A 13,883-nucleotide genomic window follows, 5' to 3' on the forward strand; every position below is an offset into this window, starting at 1 on the left:
AATTAAACAATTTCAAATGTCTATACATATCCTCATTGATCTGTATAAAATTTGAAACAAGGTCGGATCATGACGTCATTTGTCTTCAGGTCATAGCTCTAGAAAGAGGCCGGATTTACTATTCCTAGTTGGATGACCTTTCCCAGTCGGAGCTCGTTTATTCCCGACTTCCCAGCTGTCTTGAACTCACTGAAGTCGCAGTGCCGAGTTAAGTTGTTTTGAGTAAGGCACAAATCATGCTTCCGTGACAGCATGGCCAATGTTGAATGTTTAGAATTTTTAACTTGGAAAAGAGCCCCTTAATCACAGATTTGGGACCTCTGTCACTGATTCCTTCCAAACCAGTCATTGTTGAATTTGCGATTTCCAACTTGTTGTGTAATATTGATGTCAAATTGCCGATGAGCACCGATGTTTTATCTATAACTTATCTTCATATGACAAGGATTAAAAATGATTTGCCAGTAGATTGTTGACTTGATTCATGATGACTGCTGGCCCAGATTACGAAAGTTTGTAGCGTCCCTATGAGTGTCAGAACACTGAGCCAATCACAGCGCAAGCACCGTATTTTCTTCAGGCTTGACCCACCACCACAGAATGCACTGAGCTAGGCTGAAACACCTGCATTTTGGAGCTGCCTTACTCAAGAAAACAAGAGACCATGTTTGTATGCGTCTTTATTAACTCAATGATATATATTTTTTACAATGTTTGCAAACATATGTGAGACACTGTATTAATGCCAAAATAACATGCAAAATAGGGGTGCTCAACGGGGGTCGCCACTGATACATCTATAGAAAGTATGACACATTTGAATAGATTGTCCTTTTTGATCTAGGTAATTTCCCAAGCCCCAACACATTACATGTTTGTTAATAGAGAATGGTAAAGTATCCATATATTCTCAGTGTCAGATGTAGTGGAGCTCCATCATTTCCTGAAGAATCTCCTCCAAGGCCGCCTCCGTGGTCAGTTTGGGAGGCTTGTGACAGCCAATGAACTACAACAAATCAATCCCACTACAAATCTAGTCAATTCAGGAAAAGTGGAAAAACTGAAAATTTCAATTTTTGTCTTGGATCATGATGACTACAAAATGCACAGAAGTGTGAACACAATTGGGTCCACAGCAAATATGGTCGACAGTCCCTCAGATAAGAGTGACAAGGAGCGGCGTTTGACTCAATTATTCCTTCAGTACTACACGAGTGTGTAGCGATTAATTTATGATTGGGCATTAGAGTAGCCTACCTCCTTGGTGTCCTCCAGGGTGGTGTATGTGTAGTCTGCAGGGAGTGGAGGGGGTGGCTGGTCTGGACAAAGTGTCTGGTGAGAGCCAGCTGCTGCCTCAGCATGTTGAGTGCAAACACAGCAGGGCTGTATGCACTGAGAGCCGGGGATGAGAGAGACAATAGAGGTGTGGCCAGTAGGACGAAGAGCTGAGCCTTTCCTATTTAGATAAGAGATTATGCTTCAGGCATTGTGTTAAACAATGGTGGCAATGAGGTCACCAAAACCAATGATGTATACTGAAAACAAATATAAATGCAACGTGCAACAATTTCTAAGATTTTACTGAGTTACAGATCATATAAGGAAATCAGTCAATTGAAATACACTAATTAGGCCCTAATCTATGGATTTCACATGACTGGGCAGGGGTACAGCCATAGGTGGGTCTGGGAGTGCATAGGCCAACCCACTGGGGAGCCAGGCCCAGCCAATCAGGGTGAGTTTTTCCCCACAAAAGAGCTTTATTAAAGACAGAAATACGCCTCAGCCCCCACCACCCTTAGGTGATCCCGCAGGTGATGAAGCCAGATGTGGGGTTCCTGACCTGATGTGGTTACATGTGGTCTGCAGTTGTGAGGCCAGTTGGATGTACTGCCAAATTCTCTAAAACGACATGGTTACACATTGTTATGATAGAGAAATTAACATTAAATTATCTGGCAACAGCTCTGGTGGACATTCCTGCAGTCAACATGCCAAATGCACACTCCCTCAAAACCTGACACATCTGTGGCATTGTGTTGTGACAAAACTGCACATTTTATGCCTTTTATTGTCCCCAGCACAAGGTGCACCTGTGTAATGAGCAAGTTGTTTAATCAGCTTCTTGATATGCCAGACCTGTCAGGTGGATGGATTATCTTGGTGAAGGAGAAACGCTCACTAACAGGGACCTAAACAAATTTATGCCCAACATTTGAGAGGAATAAGCTTTTTGTGCCAATGGAAAATTTCTGGGATTGTTTTTTTCATCTCATGTAACATGGGTCCAACAGTTTACATGTTGGATTTATGTTTTTGTTCAGTGTATAGAAACCCTGGATTGCTGATGCTGTGTATTGGCCAATGACGGCCTTTGAAGCCACTGACTCCCCAGAAGGAGACCTCCATAGGAATTATTGGAATTCTATAGTATTTCAATTAAATATTTCAAGGACAAAATTACATGCATTTATGGAAAATGGTTTATATATTTTTTCATTGGAGTTTATTTATTTTTACAGGGACAGTGCACATTAAATCAACGTTTCATCAAAAGTGCCGGTTTTAGCTCATTTTCAACCGCAGTCCCTGGGCAGGTTATTAAAAACAATTACAATATAGACAATAGCAACATAGGACAAGCAATACGTATCATACAGACATAGCAACATAGAACAAAAGGCAGAAAGACAAAATTCATAAAAGCAACAGTGTTTCCACACCTCACAAGCTACAGACAACAGATAACATGGAAAGCGGCAACACACAGCTAGGGACCATGTTCGCAAATCTGATTGAACTTTAGCCATGTCTTCAAGCATTTTGTGAAAGTGTGTCCGGCTTTCTAACAGTAGAGAGGTTAAACCTGCTCTTAGCTTTCTGGCTATAAGTGTCAGATTATGATCAGATAGCCCAGTAACCATATTGAATGATTTATGTTTAGCTCACATAATATAAATTAAAAGTATGCATTAAGGTGTCTGTAATAGTATGCATGTGGCAAAAACAAATGTAGATATTAGATGCATGTCTCTAAAAAAATTACAATGGTGGGGGAGTGCCAAGATGGTATAGGCACAGTGGCTCCAAACAGCGCCACCTGTCAATCATCTAGTGTATATATAAATCACTGGTTGAAACAGTGCATCAACTACTGTAGCATAAAATCCCAAAACTACTTTAGAAGTTTGAGGTTCAACTGAGGAATTTTATTATATGGGTTTATTGTTTTTTTTATGAGCGAGAATTCTGCCTCTATCATCTGAACCGTGGCTGTAAAGACACACCCTCCACGGGCTCTGCACTGACTCACCATGGGTTAGATCCACATTGGCCATCCCAACCGCTGGCCCTTGGGCTGCCATACCTACACAGACAGGGGAATGACAGACATGTATAAATTACACGGACTAAAATGCAAATATTTTTCTTTGTTGCAAATGTTACTGTACTTAGTTAGTGGACAAACCGGTGGACCAGGTGAAGGCCAGTCCGTCTGGTTGGGTCTGCATCTCGGACAAGGTGAAGGCCAGTCCGTCTGGTTGGGTCTGCATCTCGGACAAGGTGAAGGCCAGTCTGTCTGGTTGGGTCTGCATCTCGGACAAGGTGAAGGGCAGTCCGTCTGGTTGGGTCTGCATCTCGAACAAGGTGAAGGCCAGTCCGTCTGGTTGGGTCTGCATCTCGGACAAGGTGAAGGCCAGTCCGTCTGGTTGGGTCTGCATCTCGGACAAGGTAAAGGCCAGTCCGTCTGGTTGGGTCTGCATCTCGGACAAGGTGAAGGCCAGTCAGTCTGGTTGGGTCTGCATCTCGGACAAGGTGAAGGCCAGTCCGTCTGGTTGGGTCTGCATCTCGGACAAGGTGAAGGCCAGTCAGTCTGGTTGGGTCTGCACTGGGGCCTCTCTCACACACCTGGGCGAGTGTCTCTTCAAAACTTGAGACGGCATGATAGTTTCAGCCACAGAGTGGGAGCGAGATGACCTGGAATAGAAAGCCCTGCTGCCACGGAATGAATCAGCGATTTTACTGTAGTCTGTGGTTGATGTGGGACTGATTGTCCTTCTCTGAGACACTGGAGTACTTGTCGCTCCAAGATGTGTCTGAGACGCTGTAGTCCATGACCTCGCTGACCTCCCAACGCATCTTTGTCCCCGTCTCTGTCTCCCAGGTGCTCGGAGATCTCGTTGACACTACTCCGGTCTGTTTCAGTCTTTATCTCACTCTCTTCTGATGGGATCCTCTCCTCACACCTCCAGTACCACTGGCTGTCATTATCACACACTTTTTTCTTTTTTTTTCTCCGACATTCCAAGCGTGACCGGTGCGAGGTCGTCCAGTGTCATAATATTAATGTTGAATTCTGCAGAGAAAACATGACTTCATGAATCAACTGGACTGAGTAAATGATATCAAAAACACTCTCTCTGGTTAACTAGCACTCAAAACATTTTCTTGAAGAAAGTTTCTCATTGCTTTTCACTACAACTCTACAGACATTCGACAAATGACCTGGCTTACCATCAGAGACCACTTCTCTCACTGATGACATCATTGGAGGGCAGGTCCTCAGAGAAGAGCTCCGCCAGAGCGTCCAGGGCCTCAGGGAAGAGCTCGACCAGGGAGCACATCTCACTGAGGGGTGACACTGAGGACCGGGAGGGTTTGAGGTGCCTGGCCCGTGGGGATCCCTGACTGCCTGGGGAGGGGGCGTAGGGGGGATAGGGTGATGGAGTGAGGACTACTGAGGCACTGCGGATGGAGAGAAAAGGACTGCGCTGGTCCAGGACTCGGCTGGAGAAGCGACTGGGTGATCCGCTGCACGGAGGAGAGGGTGGAGAGCGGGACTGGGCTCTGACTGAAGATGATCGGTCTGCCAGTGGAGGTGACGGGGAAACCTGGCTGCTTTGGATGAACAACTGTGGAATATAAGAAAAAGGACAGATGGGTGGTTAGATTACACATTGCTGGTACTAAATTGCTACTATTGTGAGCTACCTTTCTAGTTGTCATCTGTGAAGATTTGCTTGCTTCTTTGTGCAGGCTATACTCTGGCGACTCAAAAGAGCCCCCCAGGAGTTTCCTCATATCCTCCTTATCACTGTCCAGAGTCACACCTCTACTGGCCACCCTTATTGAAGTACCGGGTTTGGAACTACCCTATGGCGTGGCATCAAGATCCAGGCCTTTCTCCTTAGGCGCTACAGCAGGTGATACATGCACTCTCTTCTTCAGGAAGCGTTTCCCCTTCATGCTGAGGTCACTGCTGGACTGGGCAGGCAGGGGCTTCTCCTTCTCCTGGGGGGCTGTTGGTATACGCCTATCAGCCAACAGCGCTGGTCCGTCCCTGGCCTGTTGACGATTTCGGATGCGGTTTTCTATGACAGCCAGTCGGCTCAGGGCCGCGCTCTGTGAGCTCCTCTGTGATGTGGACTCGACTGACTGTCTTGAGTCCAGCTCAGGGCTGGAGGTTGGCTGGTAGCTGCAGCAGGTGGAGGGAGAACCTGCTCCCCCCACCCCCTAGAAAGCCCTCTGGTGGTGGGTCATCCCTCCCCAGCTTTTTGTTGATGACGTCATTGGGTTGGTCACTCACCGAGTCCTCTAATGATAACAATAGGTCTCTCAGGTCCTGGAATGGGGTTTGTCTGGCTTATTGTTATCATGGGGAGAGAACAATAATGTCAAACATTCTGTGTATACTTTCTGGCCACGATTCTTGGATTTTGGCGTAGGTAGCTAAATTACCAAGCATTGAGTGTATTAAGTGATGGACTTTTGGTTGTCCTTTTGGCCACATTTGAATCAAATAAAATCGTATTTGTCACATGCGCCGAATACAACAGCTGTAGATCTGACTTTTTTACAGAACTGAAAAAGCGTGTGCGAGCAAGGAGGCCTACAAACCTAACTCAGTTACACCAGCTCTGTCGGGAGGAATGGGACAAAATTCACCCAAATTATTGTGGGAAGCTTGTGGAAGGAAACCCAAAACGTTTGACTCAAGTTAAACAATTTAAAGGCAATGCTACCAAATACTAATTGAGTGTATGTAAACCTCTGATGCACTGGGAATGTGATGAAAGAAGTAAAAGCTGAAATAAATCATTAAAAAAAATATTTAAAAAATCTCTCTACTATTATTCTGACATTTCACATTCTTAAAGTACAGTGGTGATCCTTACTGACCAAAGACAGGGAATTCTTACTATGATTAAATGTCAGGAATTGTGGAAAAACTGAGTTTAAATGTATTTGGCTAAGATGTATGTAAAGTTCCGATTTCAACTGTATATATATACGTATACACGGTTCTACTAGCTAACTATTCAATAATAAATTTTGTCTGCTAATCATTTTAGTTGTTGTTCGTCGTTTTGATCATATAATAAATGCACGAGTCGAGAGTTTTGGAAACAGCAAAGCTATGCTTATAAATCCAGTAAATTAGCTACTTAGCCTACTAAGAAGCCTAAATGTACAGTACACTGGTCAGCTAGAGCGCTCTGCTTTGCAAAGTCATGTAGACTGACTACAACACGTACACAATTGCGCACAGTTACAATGTATCCACCTGATTAGATGTATCCGTTTTGAGATTAACCTTGTAGCAATTACACTGTGTCCAATTTCACCGTAAACGGAGACCCTCATACCCATGTGACTATTCGTGGTTTATCAGAGGAATAATTGGGCCCAAAATCTGTCTTCTCCAGCAGGTGGCGATTTTTGTATGGAGGTCAAATAGTGTCGAATTTGGTTAATAAAACATGGAATGTATTATTTCCTAAGTGTGGCTTATTTGATCGAATATAAGTTTCGTAATGATTCGGTTGTTACGAGTGCACTGATATAAGTAGGACACATTACATCCAGGCAACTTTGAGAAATAACACTTTATATCGGAGTTGGGCATGGTCGTCACTAGTTACCACAGCCATAAAGTAATAAACACGCCAGTTTCTATCGTTTCTCTTCTTAAAATTTTATTTTAAACCTAATCTTAACCACAGCGCTAAACTTATGCCTAACCTTAAATCAAAAACCACATTTTTGTTTTCATTCATTTTTACGATAGGCCATGCCAATTTTGACTTTGTGCCTGTTGTTTACACGCGTGTCTTCCCTCTCCTTGGCTGGAATGGTGCCACCTGATCTTGCCTCCTCCCGACTGCCTTTCATTGTTTAAAATACATTATTTCATATACATTTCATTGTTAGAGCGGCCCCTAGAGTATCTGGTCAAAATAATGGGTCATCTGTACGCGTCGACACGTTCTACGGAAACCTGCATGGAAAACGTCATCTTTGAGAAACGGCAGTTAATTTTTCTTAATTATTATTTATTTATTTATTAACAGTAACATGCAAAACATAAACATAACAGCCAGAGGGATTCCACAAATAAATTAGAAAAATGTAAAATAAATACAACTAATCCATATTATATCAATTCAAAGACAGACATATAGCGAATACATTTTTTTTAACATTTTGTTTTGTATACGTTTTAAAGACTCTAAATCGTTTTCCAAATCAGATTTTTTTTAATTAATAAAAGAAAAGGGGCTTTTTCTTCATAAATTGCGTGCGTTCTTTCTCCTCGCCTCGCCCATTAGAGGGGAAGGTTAGAGGGGCGGCACCTCTGACTTTTGGGTTTAAGAAGGGGGCGAGGAGAGAGGATACGAGGAGGATGCAATTGAGATTATCCCTATGGAGTCATGACGTCTGAGTTTTATGGTTAGTGACCAAGAAAGCCTTTATCGTGTAACATGATTTCGTGGTGTGTGTCAACCTTGAGCAAGGGTGTATGATGATCAATTTACTTAATTGCGGTGTGGAAAGTTGTGTTTTATTAGGATTTTAGGGAAACATTTGGACATAATCCACCTCTACGCAGACGACACCATTCTGTATACTTCCGGCCCTTCTTTGGACACTGTGTTAACAACCCTCCAGGCAAGCTTCAATGCCATACAACTCTCCTTCCGTGGGCTCCAATTGCTCTTAAATACAAGTAAAACTAAATGCATGCTCTTCAACCGATCGCTACCTGCACCTACCCGCCTGTCCAACATCACTACTCTGGACGGCTCTGATTTAGAATACGTGGACAACTACAAATACTTAGGTGTCTGGTTAGACTGTAAATTCTCCTTCCAGACCCATATCAAACATCTCCAATCCAAAGTTAAATCTAGAATTGGCTTCCTATTTCGCAACAAAGCATCCTTCACTCATGCTGCCAAACATACCCTTGTAAAACTGACCATCCTACCAATCCTCGACTTTGGCGATGTCATTTACAAAATAGCCTCCAATACCCTACTCAACAAATTGGATGCAGTCTATCACAGTGCAATCCGTTTTGTCACCAAAGCCCCATATACTACCCACCATTGCGACCTGTACGCTCTCGTTGGCTGGCCCTCGCTTCATACTCGTCACCAAACCCACTGGCTCCATGTCACCTACAAGACCCTGCTAGGTAAAGTCCCCCTTATCTCAGCTCACTGGTCACCATAGCATCTCCCACCTGTAGCACGCGCTCCAGCAGGTATATCTCTCTAGTCACCCCCAAAACCAATTATTTCTTTGGCCGCCTCTCCTTCCAGTTCTCTGCTGCCAATGACTGGAACGAACTACAAAAATCTCTGAAACTGGAAACACTTATCTCCCTCACTAGCTTTAAGCACCAACTGTCAGAGCATTTTACAGATTACTGCACCTGTACATAGCCCACCTATAATTTAGCCCAAACAACTACCTCTTTCCCAACTGTATTTAATTTATTTATTTATTTTGCTCCTTTGCACCCCATTATTTTTATTTCTACTTTGCACATTCTTCCATTGCAAAACTACCATTCCAGTGTTTTACTTGCTATATTGTATTTACTTTGCCACCATGGCCTTTTTTGCCTTTACCTCCCTTCTCACCTAATTTGCTCACATTGTATATAGACTTGTTTATACTGTATTATTGACTGTATGTTTGTTTTACTCCATGTGTAACTCTGTGTTGTATCTGTCGAACTGCTTTGCTTTATCTTGGCATGTCGCAATTGTAAATGAGAACTTGTTCTCAACTTGCCTACCTGGTTAAATAAAGGTGAAATAAATAAAAAATAATGTACATTTGAATAATCACACTTGGTTCCAAAAATAAATTAACGTTCATCCACAATCTTACAAATTTCCACAAAATAAAACAATATTTTCTTTCCACAATCATTGCTCCTCGCAAATTCCGAGATATTATTTCAAATATGGCCCGCTCTTCGATGTGGAGGAGTTTTAGAATTAGCCTCTAACCGCTGGTCAGGGGTTAGTTAAATCTTTGGGATTGGGCAATCTGATGCCAGACCTGTGGTGAGGGACTACTTCGGCCTCGAGCCGATGTGTAATCCGAGCACTTCCGAAAGATAAATCGTGGTCTCATTTCATTGGACAAGATCTCGTCCAATGAGCCACGGCCATCTGTGCAGGAATAGGGAGTTAGAAATGATCATATTACCTGTTTCCTTCAGCGTTTATAACCGACTTTCAGTGAAAAGCAGCACACACAGTTTACCTGTACAGCGGGACGGTAAAACCATGAGGGTCGCAGTGGCAATATTAGCAGTTTTTGCATCGGTAGCTGTCACCATTGACGCTACTGTATACTTCAAGGAACAATTTCAGGATGGAGGTAAACGTGCCTTTTGTTTTTCTGATCATTCTTAAAATGTTTCTATATGATAGAAAATGGTTTCGGGATCAAGGGCCCATACGTACCTCTTTTCTAGGTCAATTTTTAATCAACCATTTATGTTCTTTATACCTGGAATAGTCAATATCCAGATTATGGACTCCATTATGTCATTTCTATTGTTGAAACAACTTTTCTGTAATGTGGAACATGAGCTCTACACCCTGTTCGCCATGTCCATTTTAAATGAGTGCATCTTTAAAGTGAATGGATGTCATAATATCATTATGGTCAGCCTTTTTACACTGATCACTGTGTAGAAAACACACACCTTTTTTTTATTTAGAAAAATACATTTTGTAATAGTATCAAAGGGAAATAAATTTTTTTTTCCCCCCTCAAAATGTATAATTCAGCAGTGCACTGATCTGATCATAAGAAGTTCTTTCACTTGGCTTCTTTGACAGCCTGCAGTATTTATTCAATCGTGTGATCTTTATTTAACTAGGCAAGTCAGTTAACTATTCTTATTTACAATGACGGCCTACCCTGGCCAAACCCTCCCCTATCCCAGACGATGCTGGGCCAATTGTGCGCCACCCTATGGGACTCCTGATCACGGCCAGTTGTGGTACAGCCCGGGAACGAACCAGGGCCTGTAGTGACTCCTCTAGCACTGAGATGCAGTGCCTTAGACCGCTGCGCCACTCGAGGTACTTCCCTAGACCCGGACTAATGAGATTGTAAATGTTGTTTTCAGATGCATGGAAGAGTCGGTGGCTTGTATCAGAGCACAAGTCAGACTATGGCGAGTGGAAACTGACTGCTGGGAAGTTTTATGGTGACTCTGAGGCCGATAAAGGTGAGCTGAATGGGAATATATTGTAGTTTGATCACGGCAGGATGTTTCATTATGGAGATTTTGCCAGATCCTTCACTAAGTCTAAGTTTGCATATGCCAAATGGTTGCAAATGGCTCCTTAGATTGTGGATTGTTTGAAATGCAAATATAAAAAATGTGTTCTGGTCTCCAACCCTATTCAAAATGTAATCCACATGACACAGTACAGTATCACTATGCATCACTCACCTCCTATACCTGGGTTCAATTAAACCTACTGATGCTAATGTGTCTTCTTACCTGTCTTCCAGGTCTCCAGACCAGCCAGGATGCCCGTTTCTATGCTCTCTCCAGCCGCTTTGAACCCTTCAGCAACGAGGGAAAGTCCCTGGTGGTCCAGTTCACTGTCAAACACGAGCAGAAGATTGACTGTGGGGGCGGATATGTCAAAATCTTCCCAGCAGACCTAGACCAGGCAGCTATGCACGGGGACTCACAGTATTACATCATGTTTGGTGAGTGTGTGCAGAGCACCACTAAGTTTTTCTGACTGAGGAGTGACTTTTAGTCCGAGATGAATCCCTCTCTGTTATTTTCGTGACCCTCTGTCATTTACATTTTTGTCATTTAGCAGAGACATTCATTCAGTGAGACATTTTTTTTTAGAAATGCCTGGATTTTACTGGTAGATTCTGTATTTTACAATCAATATTCTGTACCTAACAATCAATAGGTTAAATTATTTAACCATCCATCCCACAGGGCCTGACATCTGTGGCTACAGCACCAAGAAGGTTCATGTCATCTTCAACTACAAAGGCAAGAACCACCTCATCAAGAAAGAAATCAAATGCAAGGTATGCCATTTTAAAATCCCTCAGCATTGCATTGCATTCCTTTACTGCATATTACCTGCCAGGTCTGACCTCTAACCTCTGCTGTTCTCCCCTTTTGTTTTTTCAGGATGACGAGCTGACACATCTGTACACTCTGATCCTGAACCCGGACCAGACATACGAGGTGAAGATCAACAATGAGAAGGTGGAGTCAGGCACTCTGGAGGATGACTGGGACATTTTGCCCCCAAAGACTGTCAAGGACCCCGAAGCCAAGAAGCCAGAGGACTGGGACGACAGGGCCAAAATCGACGACCCTACCGACACCAAGCCAGAGGTGAGCCTCTTTGAATGAAGAGATTTGATCGAACATAAGCCAGGATGGATATAAATCCTATCAGAATCAGGTTTGAGAAATGTTATGCAAAGTCTACAGTAACATATAAGGAGAGGTACTGCTACTGGGAATGACAAAGCAATGAAGAGGTACTTTTTTGGACCCATTGTGTTTAACAAATGGTCTTTCTTCCTGCATTTAACAGTAAATGGACTAAGGCCAATGAGCACAAGCTTTATTTGGTCCTGGTTTAGTTTCAGGAGTGATCTCTTTTGTCAAAGCACATTGTTTAGTTCTGTCACTGACCAAGTTGTAACTAATATTGAACTTTCTCCCTAGGACTGGGAGAAGCCTGAGAACATCCCTGACCCTGATGCTAAGATCCCTGAGGACTGGGATGTGGACATGGATGGCGAGTGGGAGCCTCCTATGATCCCCAACCCAGAGTACCAGGTACAGACTGAGTTTGTACCAGTTGCTGACAACACTTGAATATAACTTTCATGAATAAGTTATAAATGCTTATAAAACTTTTATGTTAGTACATTGTAGAATACGCATGTATGCATAGCATATACTTATAACTTATTAAATAGAAATTAAACTATTTATCAGTGTTTTCCTTCCATGATTTAAATCTGCATTATACAGCTAGTGCACCACAGGTAGTCTTATAACTGGCCTTATCTTTCCAGGGAGAGTGGAAGGCAAAGCAGATTGACAACCCTGACTACAAAGGTGCCTGGGTGCACCCTGAGATCGATAACCCTGAGTACACAGCCGATGCCGCCATCTACAAGTTTGGCAACATTGGAGTGTTGGGTCTGGACCTGTGGCAGGTATGTTAGACCTCAGACAGTGAATGTTGTTGTTGAAGGGTAATTATGAGCTTGATGTTAAAGTTTCCTCTTTTTATAGGTGAAGTCTGGCACCATCTTTGACAACTTCCTGATTGGTGATGATATAAAAGAGGCTGAGGAGTTTGGAAACGAGACATGGGGAGCTACAAAGGTAGGATTTTGTTATTATCATATGTTTCTGTTTTTCATAACTTAGTATGAGTTCAGTTTGATATTAATTTTCAAATGTAAGACAAAAATATACCAGTCCCACAGCACTCTCTCTCAATGACCCATTTTCCTTTGCAAAACAGGCACCAGAAAAGAAAATGAAGGATGCACAGGAGGAGGAGGAGAGGAAAGCAAGAGAGGAGGAGGAGAAGAGCAATAAGGACACTGCTGATGATGAGGGGGATGAAGATGAGGATGATGAGCCAGAGGATGACGACGATGACAGCCCAACGGAAGAGGAGGAAGGGGAAGATCCCAAGAAGGACAAGGACGAGTTGTAAATGAAACCGGATAGAGGACGTGTCTGTCCTGCCCGATCTCCTCGCCGATGGAGTGACTGCTGGGCATCATCACATTGAGTAATACCCTATGGACTTGGCACTCCTGTGAAAACATATTTTTCAGGTGTAGGGGTGGGAAAGGGGCAGGCAATGTTTGCCTTTTTTAAGAGGTCCACTTTTTTTTTTGAAAGAGTTGAGGGTTGAAGAACTGGGTTTAAGTTTTTAGTTTCTGTCAGTTTAATTTAAGATATTTTCCCCTTTGTTCAGAATGTGGTCTATCATGTCCATGTGTCCTACAGTTGCTCTAGGTGCTGCTGCCACCGGCTCCCTTGCTTTTATCATCAGCTACCATCAGTTCATCCCTTCAGTGTCAAAGAAAATGATTATTTCCCCATATTTGTCATCAATCTTACCAGATGTTGTCTATGTTGGGAAACAAATCATACAAATATACTTTTTCTTTAAATGATTTATTTTTATACAGTTGTATGCATTACTGTACTATACATTATTATTATTAACATCTGTTTAATTTATTCCCACAATCATCCTCTGTATGTCCAACCATTCCCATGCTCTGTGTTGTACATGTTACCCCACAGGCCTTGCTTTAGTTGTATGGCAGCTGCAGAGATGACTGTATGAGACTTAAGGATCTAAACTGTGACTGTCTTTTTTTTTTTTTTTTTTTTTTTTTTTCAAAACATGCGACTGTCCCCATGGCACACTGTCTTTTGAGTTTCAGTAAATAAATGAAGCTTTTTCTTTCAATAGTACTGTTAAGTATTTCTAGTAAAGTTAGCTCCTGATTTTGTGATATGGGTTGGTCTTAGGTCT

At 42.7% G+C, this 13,883-nt stretch overlaps 2 protein-coding genes across 5 annotated transcripts; one reads left to right on the top strand and one right to left on the bottom strand.

Annotated features, from left to right (window-relative positions):
* Positions 1-152: 152 nt before the first annotated feature.
* On the bottom strand, positions 153-7,219 carry LOC118388777 (uncharacterized). 4 transcript variants are annotated; one of them, XM_052528947.1, is made up of 6 exons: positions 6,566-7,219; positions 4,516-4,913; positions 3,470-4,357; positions 3,314-3,367; positions 1,258-1,456; positions 153-1,033 (listed from the first exon to the last, which is right to left on the bottom strand). In XM_052528947.1, exons 3-6 carry the CDS (start codon positions 3,762-3,764, stop codon positions 976-978), a joined length of 606 nt encoding a protein of 201 aa, XP_052384907.1. In that variant the 5' UTR covers positions 3,765-4,357; positions 4,516-4,913; positions 6,566-7,219; the 3' UTR covers positions 153-975. The 4 variants fall into 4 exon arrangements, with proteins under 4 accessions (XP_052384907.1, XP_052384911.1, XP_035634129.2 ...); XM_052528951.1 differs by adding an exon at positions 1,844-1,902 and having other exon boundaries at positions 153-1,456; XM_035778236.2 differs by lacking the exon at positions 6,566-7,219 and adding an exon at positions 4,993-6,553.
* Positions 7,220-9,479: 2,260 nt separating this feature from the next.
* LOC118388796 (calreticulin-like) lies at positions 9,480-13,817 on the top strand. Its single transcript, XM_035778272.2, has 9 exons — positions 9,480-9,681; positions 10,442-10,543; positions 10,834-11,037; positions 11,285-11,379; positions 11,486-11,695; positions 12,035-12,148; positions 12,391-12,534; positions 12,614-12,706; positions 12,849-13,817. The coding sequence occupies exons 1-9, from the start codon at positions 9,495-9,497 to the stop codon at positions 13,044-13,046; spliced, it is 1,347 nt and encodes a 448-aa protein (XP_035634165.1). The 5' UTR covers positions 9,480-9,494; the 3' UTR covers positions 13,047-13,817.
* Positions 13,818-13,883: the final 66 nt, after the last annotated feature.

The sequence above is a fragment of the Oncorhynchus keta genome, chromosome 1 (assembly GCF_023373465.1).
Source record: "Oncorhynchus keta strain PuntledgeMale-10-30-2019 chromosome 1, Oket_V2, whole genome shotgun sequence".
Lineage (NCBI taxonomy): Eukaryota > Metazoa > Chordata > Actinopteri > Salmoniformes > Salmonidae > Oncorhynchus > Oncorhynchus keta.